General features: G+C 46.0%; 1 protein-coding gene across 2 annotated transcripts in view; it reads left to right on the forward strand.

Moving 5' to 3' along the window:
- Window positions 1–1,024: 1,024 nt before the first annotated feature.
- The window catches only part of SEC62 (SEC62 homolog, preprotein translocation factor), a 43,416-nt gene continuing 29,551 nt past the window's right edge, over window positions 1,025–14,889 (forward strand). Inside the window, exons 1-2 of one of the 2 annotated variants that reach the window (XM_056110703.1) lie at window positions 1,025–1,130; window positions 14,581–14,689. In XM_056110703.1, the coding sequence (XP_055966678.1) occupies window positions 1,095–1,130; window positions 14,581–14,689 (145 nt within the window). In that variant the 5' untranslated portion in view covers window positions 1,025–1,094. Of the gene's footprint in view, window positions 1,152–14,580; window positions 14,690–14,889 lie in introns of both variants that reach the window. The other variant, XM_056110702.1, reaches the window with a different exon arrangement.

Genomic DNA, 14,889 nt, shown 5'->3' on the forward strand with positions numbered 1-14,889 from the left:
TATATGGGAACTTGAAGAATTTCTTAACCTACAATAAATGTTGCAAAGCCTGGCAAGCTCCCTGTGACTTATACCATATGCCAAACACAGTAACAAGTCTCACAATGTTACTGGGCCCGATCCAGCAAATCGATGAACACTGGGAGGACAGTGGCAGTGATAATAAATGTTGTCAACCTAACCTCGAGTGAAAAAAGGCTATTACATACGAAGTCTGATCTTAATTTGAGAAAGAGGTACATGTATAAACAAACACATACAAGACTGAAATAAATATTAGAAGTATAATTAAGATGATAACTGCTCTCTCCGAGTGGTAGAAACGCAGATTTTCCCGTCCTTCGTCTTTATTTCCCTAATTTCCTACAGTCTTAGGTGCTTTTAAATCCCCATGAAGTCATCTTTCTATTCAGTCTCGCGAGCAACTTAAGCAGACTTTTTTTTTTTTCAGGTAGTGGGTCTAAACTCAGAGAACTAGCAATTCACCGGACTTGGAAGTTCCCGCCTTTTGGGGATACCCCTATTTCTCTTCCTAAGCCTCCTGGTTTCTCCTGTTTGGACTCCGAGAATCGGAGTCTGGAGATGCTCCAGCACTCCCGAGCCTCCCGGGGCCTCCGCAGCTTGCAAACGGTGCGGGAAGCGGCCCTTGGCCGAGCTCTCGGCTGCAGCCAACTAGACCAACTCTCCCTCTTGCTGCTGCTCAGGGGCCCGGGTCTTCCCATCTGTGCAAGGGGGTCCTAGCATCCAACGCAGGGCCAGGGGCGGGCAGGGCTGGGTGGAAGCGCCTAGAAGCCCGCAGGTCCCAGTAAAGGTCCGGGCAAAAGCCCCACCCCGGGGCGCCCCGACTCTGCGGGGGGGGGCGGGGCCCGGGCCTCCGCCGAAATCGGCCGCCGCCCAGGTGCGCCAGGTGCAGCGTCGGTCGGGCCGGGGAGCCCCAGCTGGCGGGTCCCGCCCCGCCCCCTCCCTCCAGCCCGAGCCCGAGCCCGGGCCGGCGCCGGCGCAGGTTGCATAACGGGCCGGGCCGCGCGCGCTCTCGCGAGGTTTCCCCCGCCCCCTCCCGTCCACGTCAGAGCGAGCCGGGCTGAGCGGCCAACATGGCGGAGCGCAGGCGACACAAGAAGCGGATCCAGGTAGCCGAGGCGAGCGCGGGGGTCGGGGGCGGCGGCGCGGGCGGGGGTGGCTGGGCCGTCCCGGGGCCGGGGGGCTGCGCGGCGGCGAGGCCCGGGCGGCGGCGGCGGGCGGGCGCGGTGCGGAGCGGAGCCGGGCGGCGGCGGCGGCGGCGACGCGGCGGGGGCGGCGGGACGTGCCGGCGCCGCCGCCCTCGGAACGGGGGTGGGGGGTGTCCACCCCCCGGGGCCGGGCGCGACCCCGCCGACGCCCCCCGACGCCTTCCCCGCCGCAGCCGCTCCCGCTCGCCGGCGCGGGCCTGACTCCGGCCTCTGCGGTCGGGGCGGCCGCGCTTTGTGCGGCGGGGTGGGGGGTCGGCAGCCCCCCGGCCGGCCCCGTGTCCCCCCCGCGGCCCCCCGAGTCCCTCCCTTCCCCCCATCCCCCGGCAGTCGTGGACTTGGCGCCCCACGGAAGCGGGCCGGGCTCGCCGTCTCGGGTAAATAAACACGAGCCCGGCCGGGCTGCGACGGGCGGGTCGCGCCCGGGAATCTGGTTCCCGTGCCCTGGGGTCACGGCCCGGGACCCACTTCCGGCCGCCCCGGGGCGTCCCCCCGCCCTCCACCCCCCCCACCCCGCGCGCTCGCCCCCCTCGCACCCGCCCGGGGCCAGAACCCTCCAGGCGTCCCCGGGCATCCCTAACGTGTTGTGGTTTTTGCAACGCCCGCGCTGGGGTCGTGGCTCACAGTTGCGTGGCTTCCAGTGACTTTTTTGGGTTTTGTTTTATTTTGTTTTCCTAACGTTTTAGCCCCACCTTTGAAACGCCACCAAACAAAAGGCTTGTGGCTTCGTGGGCTTCCCCCCCCCCCCCACACACACACCCCCCCAACCCCACCCCGCAGGTGATTTCAGCTATCTGCAAAAGACAGGTTTTGGGACAGTTTTGAGTCATTTTGTAATTTGAGTAATGGGGAATTCTGAGTAGCAAATAAGTGCTCTAAGAGATAAAGAAATAACAAGTATTGTTAGCCAGACACAGCAGGAGCCCACAGACACAGCCTCCAGGGTTCGGGCAGGGCAGAAAACCCCGGGCGGGCGGAAGGAAGGTCATTGGGGAAGAAGTTCCAAGGATGCTGTTCCCAGTCCATCAGGGCCGGATATGTAAAACTTTGGGTTAGGAATTGATTGACAAGATGGTCCCCTCACTCCCCGGCAGGGTACCCTAAGCCCCTGGGGGTTCGCATCCCCGTTATCCTTGAAATTGTCAGTTAAGTTTGTACTTCACTGTGCTCAGACATACAGTGCTTTTTGGATTCTTCAGTGCGCATATTTTTCCGCTCTTTCACCTGTTCCTTGTGATTGTAAAGGTGAGCATGATTCGCCTTTCGAGTTGTTGTTCTTCTTTTCATTATGATCTTGGACAGAGTAAGATCGATGCATACTCTATAGTAGTTGTGATTGGGAACTTAAGACTTGTGATAAATACTTCCTGTTTGCACACTCCGTTTCACTAATTATTAGTTGTGTAACTTTGGACAAGTTACTTTTTGCCACGATTTCTGAATTTAAAAGGGGATGTTTACCCCAAATAGGCACAAATAGCAATTGGAAGTTAGTGTAGGTTTGCAAAATATAGGTGAGTCAGTAACTTCTTATTAAGGTTATTAAAACAGTGCTTGGCACCAGATTTCTTCCTTTTCCTGATTCTCAAGGATGAAGGATTTAGGGTTTTTTTTTTTTTTTTGGCTGTAACGTGCCAAAGGAAAAAAAATAATTGCCATCTATTCAGTAAACTAGCTTGTAAATTCTCTCAGGTGTAGTTATTTTTGAGTCTCAGATAAATGTGTGTGGATTTGATTGCTTAAAAAATCACCGTGGCGGGGGCTGGAGCAAGAGCACAGTGGGTAGTGCGTTTGTCTTGCACGTAGCTGACCTAGGTTCGATTCCCACCATCCCATATGGTCCCCCGAGCGCCGCCAGGAGTAGTTCCTGAGTGCATGAACCAGGAGTAACTCCTGTGCCTCGCGGGGTGTGACCCAAAAAGAAAAAAAAAAAATCACCGTGGGTGTGCTATTAAAAGTAATTTTTATTTTCTCCATTTTCAATATTTTTTATATAGAGAATTGAGTGTAAAGATTTTGGGAGTGCTTTTTGGAGTTCTGCTATACAGTCTCAGCCAAAATACATAATATCTTACTAGATTTGTAAAAAAGTTATCTTAAAAAATTAGTTGTGCCCATTCCTGGGATTAGAAACTATAATATTGGCACTACTTTAGACAAAAAAAGATCAAATGTAGTGACAGGAGTTCAGAGTTTAAATTACAGACGTGTTCTATTGTAATACTTTTGGGCAAAAGACTCTTAGTATTAACCAAGTTTCCTGTTATTTGTTACTTGATGTTTCATGTTTCTAAAAGGTTCTTATGTTTAATAGATTAAATCCCCTTAAACTGTAATTTGTACTTGAGGAAAATGCCTGATACAAACTAGTGCAAGGTTTTTAAAAGTAGCTAATTCATTTGCCTTTTTTTTGTTTTTTTAGGATAGCATAATTTCAGGCTCTAGTATCCTGTCAGCTGAGAACAAGAGGACTGTTTTGTCACATTTTCTTTTTGGACTCACTTTATTGGTCACTGAAAACCAAAAGTGAGCTACATGTTCACTGACATACTGAGAAATTTTGATGATTAACATTCTAGGGCTGGAGCGATAGCACAGCGGTAGGGCGTTCGCCTTACAAGCGGCCAACATGACCGACCCGAGTTCGATTCCTCTGCCCCTCTCGGAGAGCCCGGCAAGCTACCGAGAGTATTCGATATGCCAGACACAGTAACACCAAAGTCTCCAATGGAGACGTTACTGGGCCCGCTCGAGCAAATCGACGATCACCGGGAGGGCCTTTACCTTTACCTTTACCTAACATTCTCAGCTGAGAATAACCTCAATCCAAATTAGCAAAATGTGAAAAGAAGTAATTGTAAGTTATTTATGACACAATAATGTAAGTTTCCAACACGGTTCAGTGAATACATGTGAATGCATGAAGGTTAACCAAGGCCAGTTTACCAGAAAGGATGGTTTAGAATCCTGGTCTTAAGTAGTCTTCTCAGATAATAGGGTTTGTTTGGATTCCTTTCTTGCAACTGACAGTTCTTAGGTGAAAAAATGATAGCCTCATTGCCTGTGTAAGTACGGTATTACACCTCAGGATTCCACTGTTGTCCCTAAATCCCATGGTTCCTTTAGGTTTTATATCAATAGTATTGCTCCCAGTCCAGTCCCCAGCACCACCTGGCCGCAGTAGTGCTGTGTGTAGCCTGGTCACCCCCAAGAACCACCTTATATGTCAAGCGCTGCCCGTCTTCCCCCTGAATATCTCTAGGTCAGTCGGCACTATCGGACTCTGTCATTGAGCTCTTAGACCCACACAGCCAGGCTGTGAGAAGTGACCTGGATCCTGGAGCACGGCTGAAACGGGCCCTTGCAAAATACATATGAATAGTTCTAAAACTTGTGGATCTAAATGCTCACACTTATTTCCAGAGACTTGAGTCTCAAGAAAGGAAAGCCAGTTTTTGACCTAATTCCTATCTGAGTGTTTTCTTTTTTCCCCCCATGTCACCATTGATAAGATTAAAAACAAAAATTCAAAACTTGTTCTGAAATACTTCAGTTCTGGGGCCGGAGCAATAGCACAGCAGGTAGGGCATTTGCCTTGAACACGGCCGACCCGGGTTCGGTTCCCAGCATCCCATATGGTCCCCCGAGCACCTCCAGGAGTGATTACTGAGTGCACGGGGTGTGCCCAAGAAGCAAAAACAAACAAACCAAAAAGCCCACCAAAAAAATAAACCCTGACTAAATCCTGAAAGTTTCATGTTAACTGAAGATTTAATATGTCTTGGCCCTGCCGAAGAGAGATTAGGCTGGAGGAGTGGCTCCAGCATAGTATAGTATTTGTCTTCTTAAGTATGAGCAGGTTGGGGTGCCAGGGGTGTGGAGAAGGGGGGTAAGAGAAATGCAAAGAATCATTCCTTAAATATTCAGTTTATGTGTAAACAGTTGAGATTTAGGGCATTTAAAATGCTTATTCCTGGAATTTTTATAATCTATATCCTAGATAATCTTCCTGGCAATGAAACCCTGACAGTGGGGCTCTGTGCTTAATAGGAAATGAAGAGGTGGTTTGGAACGGTACAGTTTGACTCTGAAGAAAAGCAAAGGAACGCAGGAAGCCCATTCTAAACCTGAGAGCTCCCATCAAAAACTTTATTGTAAGGTATACAATAAAGTATAAAGTAAAACAGGGACCCAGATAGGCACAGCTGTAGGCAGATACAGAGTCCTCTAAAACTTTCTTGGTAACATGCTATGTAATTGTAGCAGTCTGATTTATCTGAGAGCTTTTCAGCTTCTTGACTCCATTCTGTTTGTCTGTATGCATTTTTCCAAGTAAGCTACAGTGTTCATATAATAAAGGTGCAAATTCCTCTTCACCCTTTACTTTTTTTTTGATTATTCAATTCATTTGACAAAATAGGCTTATTTCATATGTTGAAGGTTTGTTTTAATTCTTCAGGAATTGTCTTAAGATGGCTTACTAACTGAATCTAGTTTTTTTTTTTCAAAAAGATTATCTTAAGTATTGTCTAAAATAATATTTAATTAGAAATAGTAAGCCTTATTTTCTTGTAGTATTTTGAGTGTATTCTAAAATCAGAGATTTTCCCCTTTTTTCACACTTGATGATCAGACCAGCAATTCTAAACCTCTATTCCGACTAAATATGGTGTTGAATAGTTTTGAAAGTTTTCTATCAAAACAACTTAAATTATTTAAATTGTGAGTGGCTGGAGCGATAGCACAGTGGTAGGGCATTTGCCTTGCACATGGCCCGCCCAGCCGACCCAGGTTCGATTATTCCTCCGCCCCTCTCGGAGAGCCCCGCAAGAGTATCTCGCCCGCACGGCAGAGCCTGGCAAGCTACCCGTGGCGTATTTGATATGCCAAACACAGTAACAAGTCTCAGGATTAAGACGTTACTGGGCCCACTGGAGCAAATCGATGAACAACGGGAGGACAGTGCTACAGTCCTACTGTGCTACTGCGAGTTGTGCAGCCAGCATATTATTAAATTGTGGTTGTGAGTTGCTGCAGCCAGCATATTAGTATTCATATTGCAAAGGTAGTAATTCAGCTTCAGAATTTCTTGGTTCTGACTTCCTCCTTCTGAAACATTTGACGTAGTTCGATGAACCGTAAAGTTTTCTTCATACGAGGGATTTGATAGTTGTTTTTGGAAGTGAGTGGTAACCACTCCCATTTTTTGTTCAGAGGTTCTAGGAAAAATAGGAATATATTCTAAATATTTGTTAATATCAAAAGGAATAAAGAAGGGGTAGACTGTAGTTCAGTGTATAAACAGGAAAAGGGTAAGACTTTGCTCTGCAGCAGGCAGACAATGAGAATGAAGACCTTATGGCAGGGTTTTTTATATAACCAACTTCTATGGTTCTGTTCTTTTGGTACTCTTCAGTCCTTTTCTGATGCCAGAGCTGTAGCAGGTAGCACAAATTATAAAAATTTCCATTAGAAGTAACTTATAATATGTACCACATATGCTTAATATTTCCTAATTTCAACAATGGGAAAACTGCTTTTCAAGGAGGGTGTATGAAGGTATATCTAAATATACTGGTTCCTGGTGACAATTTCAAGGGAAGTTACTGATGCTTTAAGAAAGTTTCAGTTAGTGGTTCTGGATCTGATTGAGAGATACTGAAGCTCCTGTTTTTGGGTCTCTCTTAACTATTGCTTAGTACCTTTAACAAGAGGAATTGAATGGAAATGAATTGCTTCAATTTATTTTGCAGTTGTGGAAAGGAAAATTCAGACTTAATTTTCTTTAAAATATTGTGGATTATATCCGGTTTCCTATTGTGTGATAGAAGTCTTCAGTTTCTTATTCTGATGTCAGATTTTACATATGATTCCTTTATGGTACTGGGACATTCATGTCTAAATGTTAACGGTTTGTTGGAGAGTTCGTATGAGTGTAACTTGTCCTGTCGACTGTCTCTTCCCTCCTGCTACCCCCGCCCCCAGAATCACTGTTCTTTCAGAAGTGTTTCTGTTATTGAAGACTTACCAGCTGATCACAGAGTATGACACCTTTTACTTAGTCACTTTACTCATGCCTTGTCATTGACTCCTAATTGCTCTACATTTGAAACATTTCAGATATACAGATTGTTCCCATTCCTGATACAGTGTCATCCCTTGCCCTATGTCATGCCTTCCTGGATACCTCTGTAGTCTTCTGACTAGTTTCTTGGCCTTACATAGTTTCCCCCCAATTAATTCTGTTACATATCATCAAAGTAGTGTGTCAGAGTCACAGTCACGGTCCTCCCATTGTTCATCGATTTGCTCAGAGTAATTTGTTATAATTTTATCCTTCTATTAGAAAAGCTAATTGTCTTTTTTGCTAGTTGTAGACTCTTGAAATTTTAAACTTTTTCAACAATTTGTTGAAAAGCTGGAATTTTCCAGCATACTTAAAAACTGTTAGTACTAGTCTACATAAACATTTAAGCTCCTAATTTCTTAACTTACCTTTTTGGGGGCGCGGGTGCTCATGCCCGATGGTGCTCAGAGGTTACTTCTGGCTCTGCATTCAGGAATCACTCCTGATGGTGCTCAGGAGACCATAGGGGGTACTGGGGACTGAACCCAGGTCAATCACATGCAAGGCAAACACCCTACCCACTGTACTATCACCCTTGCCCTTCCATTCTCTCTCTCTCTCTCTCTCTCTCTCTCTCTCTCTTTCTTTCTTTCTTTTTCTTTCCTTTCTTCCTTTTCTTTCTCATTTTTCCTTCCTTCCTTCCTTCCTTCCTTCCTTCCTTCCTTCCTAAAAAACAAACATTTCACCCTATGGTGTGCAGGACTTATTTCTGTCTCTAAGCTCAGGAATCACTCCTGGCAGGACTCAGGGAACCATATGAGGTCCTACGAATTGAATCTGGGTCAGCCACATGTAAGGGAGGCTCTAATAACTTTTGTACAATAGTCATGTTTAGTGTTTATTTCAGCTATGGATCTAAAGGGCTGGAGCGAAAGCATAGCGGGTAGGGCATTGCCTTGCACGCGACCTGGATTCGATTTCTCTGTCCCTCTCGGAGAGCCCGGCAAGCTACTGAGAGTATCTTGCCCGCACGGCAGAGCCTGGCAAGCTACCCATGGCATATTCAATATGCCAGAAACAGTAACAACAAGTCTCACAATTAAGACATTACTGGTGCCCGCTCGAGCAAATCGATGAACAACGGAGGACAGTGGATCTAAAGCGGTGGATCTAAAACTTGTTTATCTTGCAAGATCCCCGAGAGGTTTTTTTTTTTAATAATTGCTATCACCTACATAGATAATTCTATTCCTTTGTATATGACTAAATATTTTCCTATAACTTATTAACAGTTGCTGTTTTAAATAATTCCCAACAACCAGAAAAGTGGGTATTATACCTTTAAAAAAATTGACATTAATGATAACCCTCAGAGATAGTATGGGGTAAACACTTAAGTACAGAGTGAGAGAGATAGCACAGGTATTAGGGCAGTTGCCTCACGTCTGCCAACCCAGGTTTGATCCCTGAGTGCTATTAGGGTGTCACTCCTACACTCTGAGCTAGAACCTCAGGGTGTGGCCCAATACTGCTTCAAAACGAAAAGCAAACAGCAGTGTATCGTTGGGAAATTTATGCTTATTTGGTCTTCTCCCCTTTACTAATCTATTTTGTTTGTTTTGGGGCCACACTGGCATTGTTCATGGGTCTTCTGGACTGGGGTATTATCCCTGGTGGTGCTGGGAGACCATATGGGATGCCTTGTGCAAGGCAAATTCTCTTCCATGTCTACTATTTCTCTGGCCGCCCCTATCAATTTTTTGGGGGGGAGGGCAGTCACACCTGGCAATGCACAAGGGTTACTCATTGCTCTGCACTCAGGAGTTACTGGCAGTGCTCAGGGGACCTATATGGGATGTTGGGAATCGAACCCGGGTCAGCCATGTGCAAGACCCTACCCACTGTGCTATCTCACCAGCCCCTGGCCCCTGTCATTTGTAATCAGTAGTAAGAGGTTAATTAGATAATCTTCAAATTGACAATAGCTATATAAAACGAAGAGGAAAATGAGCATTTTATAAAACAAATTAGTTTCCATTAATTTCCTGGATTCACTACCAGGATCTCACCATTCTACAAAGAAGTGATCGTTGATGTCAAGAGAGGGGTGCGGCAGGGTGATACCATTTCACCAAAACTCTTCAGTGCCACCCTCGAGAACATCATGCGACGACTGGAATGGGAAGGAATGGGAGTGAAGATAGATGGTCGGCAACTACACCACCTCCGCTTTGCTGATGACATTGTTTTAATAACACCAAACATCAGCCAAGCGGCACAAATGCTGGCCGACTTTGACCGTGAGTGTGGAAAGGTAGGACTACAGCTGAATCTTACGAAGACAATGTTTATGAGAAACAGCCTTGTTCCTGACGCCCCATTCGCTCTCAATGGAACGACCATCTCCGAATGCAACAGCTATGTGTACCTAGGTCGAGAGGTCAACATGACAAATGACCTGGCACCCGAGCTGCGCAGGAGGAAGAGAGCGGCTTGGAACGCCTTCAAGAACGTCGAAGAAATAGCTAAGAGGACGAAGAACCTCCGGCTCCGGGCACATCTCTTTGATTCCACTGTTCTTCCTGCATTAACATATGCCTCAGAGACCTGGGCCCTACGCAAACAAGATGAGAACGCCATTCAGGTCTCCCAAAGAAGAATAGAAAGAGCTCTGCTTGGAATATCACGTTTCACTCAAATGAGAGAACGAATCCGGAGTTCTGACATCCGTCGACGATCAAGGATCAGGGACGCTGTCTCATTTGCCAAGGTGTCGAAAATCAGATGGGCTGGTCACGTAATGAGATTTAAAGACGACCGTTGGACTAGAGCTGTTACTGATTGGATTCCACGGGATGTCAAGAGACCGCGTGGCCGCCCACCTACCAGATGGTCAGACTTCTTTGTCAAGGTCATGAACGATCGGTTTGGGGCCCTCCATGTTCCCGGAGCGAGGAGATGCCATTGGGCTACACTAGCACGCGACAGGGACAAATGGAGACGTTACTGGCGCCCGCTCGAGCAAATCGACGACTAACGGGAAGTTAAGTGATTAAGTGATTTAAGTGAAGCCAATTACAGTATTTTATTGTTTCCAACTCTGTAGTTTTATGGCTATACTTTTGGCTATTGCTGCCTACAGTCCTCCGCTCTACCAGCTGAGCTATCGAAGGGCGCTGGAGCGATAGCACAGCGGTAGGGTGTTTGCCTTGCGTGCAGCAGGCCCACCCAGGTCAGGTTCGATTCCTCCGCCCCTCTCAGAGAGCCCGGCAAGCTACCGAGGGTATCTCGCCCGCACGGCAAAGCCTGGCAAGCTCCCGGTGATGTACTCGATATGCCAGACACAGTAACAACAAAGTCTCCAATGGAGACGTTACTGGGCCCGCTTGAGCAAATCGATGATCAGCGGGAGGGCCTTTACTTTACTTTACTTTACTTTAATGTGATTTTAAAAATAGTGGAATATAGAATATTACTTTTTGCTCAGAAAATAGTTTGGTGGCACTGTGTATGTGTGTGTGTGTGATTTTTTATTTTCATGCACATCCACCAGTGGTGCTCAGGACTTGCTTCTGGTTCTGCACTTAGGAATCACTCCTGGTGGGGCTTGAGGAATCTTGTCGAGTTCCTGGGGTTGAACCACAGGTTAGATTAACACACTGCCCGCTGTACTTAAGCTTTTATTAACTTTTTTTTTTTTACATTTGATTCAATAGATGATTAGGATTTTTTTTTTTTTAAGACTCTTGGCCACAGCTGGCAGTAGTTAGGGCTTAATTCCGCCTCCGTGGCTTAGTGGTCACTCCTGGTGGAGCTTGGGGAACCAGAGATGGAACCCAGATCAGCCACATGCAAGGCATGCTCCCAACCGACTGTACTACTCCTCTGGCCCCAAGGACTTTTGATTTTTGTCACCACAAATAACTCACAAATGTGGTTTTAACAAAGTACAAGTATCATCCCTGTTAATTGGGCTACTGGAAATAGAGAAATCAAGAAATGCAAAGGAAGAAATATGGGAAGTAGCGTGCACACTGATTAGTTAAAACAAGGGATTTTACTTCATCTTAACATGAGTACTTTTTTAAATAAAGTTAAAGGTGGAAGCTTAATTGTTCCTATTTTCTTCAAACTTAGCTGTATTCATATGTCTGAAATTTGTGAGAAAACTAGTAGACTGATGATATTGTTACTTTTTTTAACATTTTTTTTTTCTTTTTGAGTCACACCTGGCGATGCACAGGAGTTACTCCTGGTTCATGCACTCAGGAATTACTCCTGGCGGTGCTCGGGGGACCATATGGGTTGCTGGAAATGGAACCTAGGTTGGCTGCGTGCAAGGCAAACGCCCTACCCGCTGTGCTATTGCTCCAGCCCCACTTTTTTTTAACTTATATTTTTAAGCCATGGTTTGAAATACCTCTGTCAAGCATTTTTCTCAGGATCCTAGATTCTTGGCAGAATCTAATTCTTCGCTATCATTTGGCGCTTAAGTTTAAGAAACAGACCTAGAAATCATTCACATTTAGATTACATTTTCTGTTTATTTTGTTCTGGGGTCACACCTAGTGATGCTCAGGGCTCACTCCTTGTGCTGCCCTCAAGAATCACTCCTGTCATTGCTTGGGGCGGGGGGGGGGGGGTCATGTTGAGTGCCAGGGTTCATACCCATGTTGGCCATATACAGGGTAACTTCCTTACCCGCTTTACTATCTCTGGTCCTTAGATTACGTCTTTATGTATTGCTGGGTGTATTGCTTCAGTACCCTATCAGTTAATGTTAAACATGTAATTAAATTCAGTACTTTTGTTTCAGTAGCTTAAAGCAATACAACTTCGAATTTGTTGGGTGTTTTTGTTAGTGTTGTTTTTGTTTGGGAAGCATACCTGACTTCTCAGGGATCATTTATGGTGGGCTTGGGGAACCGTATGGGGTCCTAAAATCAAATCTGGGTCAGCTGCGTGAAATCAAGTGCCCTACTGGCTATACTATGGTTCCACCCCAATAAAACTTCTAATTGTATGTGTATATTTGATGTATACAAATGCAGGTTGCCTTTATTTTTGCATGTCATCTTTTCAGGACATCTGTTTATGACATCTTATTATCTCATTCCTACTTTGGACAAACTTGCAGGCTATTGAATGTAGCCTGCCCACAGGGCAGAGTCTGGCAAACTCCCCGGGGCGTACCAAATATGCCAAATACCAGTAACAATGATGGGTCTCATTCTCCTAAAGAGCCTTGAATATAATCTCAGGGCTAGGATGAAAGAGACGTTACTGGGGCCTGCTCGAGGCAATCGACGAATAACAGGATGATGAATGAATGAATGAATATCAGTAGAGAGAAAAGGAATGATCAAATGAAAGAAATAAATTTTAATGTAAGGAAATGGAAGGAATATGCAGAATGATAGGAGAAATGACAGAAAATTTTAGTAGAGGAATGGAAAAAAGAAAATGGAAATATTAAAGCAGCCTTTTCATCCATAGTTCTTCAAATGAGATTGTATCGAAGATCTGCAAATACAAAGGAGATTAAAAGAAATACAAATCTACATCTCAGATGGTAGTTTTTATGGCTGTCACACTGGGACAGTTCTCTTTGGTTAACTTGAGAATTAATCAGGGAACATAGTTTTGGCTGCTATTGAAGACAGTTATGAATCTGTTTTCTACTTAATTTGACATTCGGCCACTTACTATTGGCTACCTCTTCATATAGATTGATTACTGCTTTATGGCTTTCTAAGAGAGGAGGCCAAAAGTGAAGGTAAGATAGTAGCAAGTTGTATTGGAAAAGCAACTCAATAAATGCTTTATATAGTTTAGACCATGAGGCAACAGGGATTGGCCCTATCAACTTGTATTTAAAAAGCATAAATTTTTTTTTTTATAATTTATTTATTTATTGAATCACTGTGGGAAAAGTTACAGAGCTTTCGGGTTTAGGTCTCAGTCATGTAGATACCAAACACATTTCCCTTTACCAATACTCATTTTTAACCCCGAACCCCAATAGACCCCCACCTCCCACCCCTCCCAATTCTTTGTGAGGCAGATGAGTTCTAGTTAATACTCTATCTACTTTGACTAGATAGATTATTTCGATAGAAGATGCACAATTATTGTTTAGAGTTTACGACCCCCCCCCCCAATCAGACATGCTGAAACAGCGTTGTGAAATGATTTGCTTTCTACAACTTGGTTTAAGAATAAAATGATGTCGCGCGGCCGCAATAGCGGCCGCGCGGTTTTGAATTTCTGCTATTTTACTTATTGACCCTGGAAGAATTTCTATTAAAAGTTAGCTAGTTAAGAGATTGGTTTCTGTGCCCTGGAGTCGTGGCCGTGCCGGAGAGCCGCTCGTGGGGGGCAGCTGGCGACCTCGGTGGGGCGTGGGGGACAGCCCACAAAGCCCCCCTTCCCATGAGGTCCCCGCCGCTCCCCCGAGCCCGGCTCAAACCCGCTTTCCACAAGGCTCCCGTGCGGCCGCCATCTTTCTTTCCAGAGAGGAGCAGGCGGGCCGGTCAACGCCCTTCCCCCTCCGGGCAGGCTTGGTGGCGCAGATCAACACAAGTCCATTTGCTTTTCTGCTCCAAGCAGCTGGTTCTCTGTGCTAAGTCCTTGTGCCTCCGGGGCCGTGGCCGTGCCGGAGAGCCGCTCGTGGGGGGCAGCTGGCGACCTCGGTGGGGCGTGGGGGACGGCCCACAGAGCCCCCCTTCCCATGAGGTCCCCGCCGCTCCCCAGAGCCCGGCTCAAACCCGCTTTCCACAAGGCTCCCGTGCGGCCGCCATCTTTCTTTCCAGAGAGGAGCAGGCGGGCCGGTCAACGCCCTTCCCCCTCCGGGCAGGCTTGGTGGCGCAGATCAACACAAGTCCATTTGCTTTTCTGCTCCAAGCAGCTGGTTCTCTGTGCTAAGTCCTTGTGCCTCCGGGGCCGTGGCCGTGCCGGAGAGCCGCTCGTGGGGGGCAGCTGGCGACCTCGGTGGGGCGTGGGGGACGGCCCACAGAGCCCCCCTTCCCATGAGGTCCCCGCCGCTCCCCCGAGCCCGGCTCAAACCCGCTTTCCACAAGGCTCCCGTGCGGCCGCCATCTTTCTTTCCAGAGCTAAAAAGCATAAATTTTTTTAAAAAATCACTACTCTCTTTTAGTCTGCTCCAGAGAAAGCTCTAAAGACCCAAGATTCATGTAGAAAAATATGTAGGGGGAAAAAATCTCTAAATTACACTTCAGTGTATGAACACTTCAACTAAATGATCACATTAATATTTTTACTTTGCAGGAAGTTGGTGAACCATCTAAAGAAGAGAAAGCTGTAGCCAAGTATCTTCGATTCAACTGTCCAACAAAGTCCACCAATATGATGGGTCACCGGGTTGATTATTTTATTGGTAAAATGATCAGTAAAATTTTTAGTGTATATACCTTATGACAGTACCTAAATTTAAGTTGTGTAAACCTTTAAATAGTCGTTTTCTAATGTGATTGAGGAAGCTACATGAGGGATATATAGCAATTATCCTATTCTTTTATGCTTATGTTCAACTGTTAATAACCAGAGGATAAAAGGTGTTTCATAATGACTTTGTTA

Source organism: Sorex fumeus, unplaced genomic scaffold (genome assembly GCF_029834395.1).
Source record: "Sorex fumeus unplaced genomic scaffold, SorFum_2.1 ptg000010l, whole genome shotgun sequence".
In the NCBI taxonomy this organism is placed as follows: Eukaryota; Metazoa; Chordata; class Mammalia; order Eulipotyphla; family Soricidae; genus Sorex; species Sorex fumeus.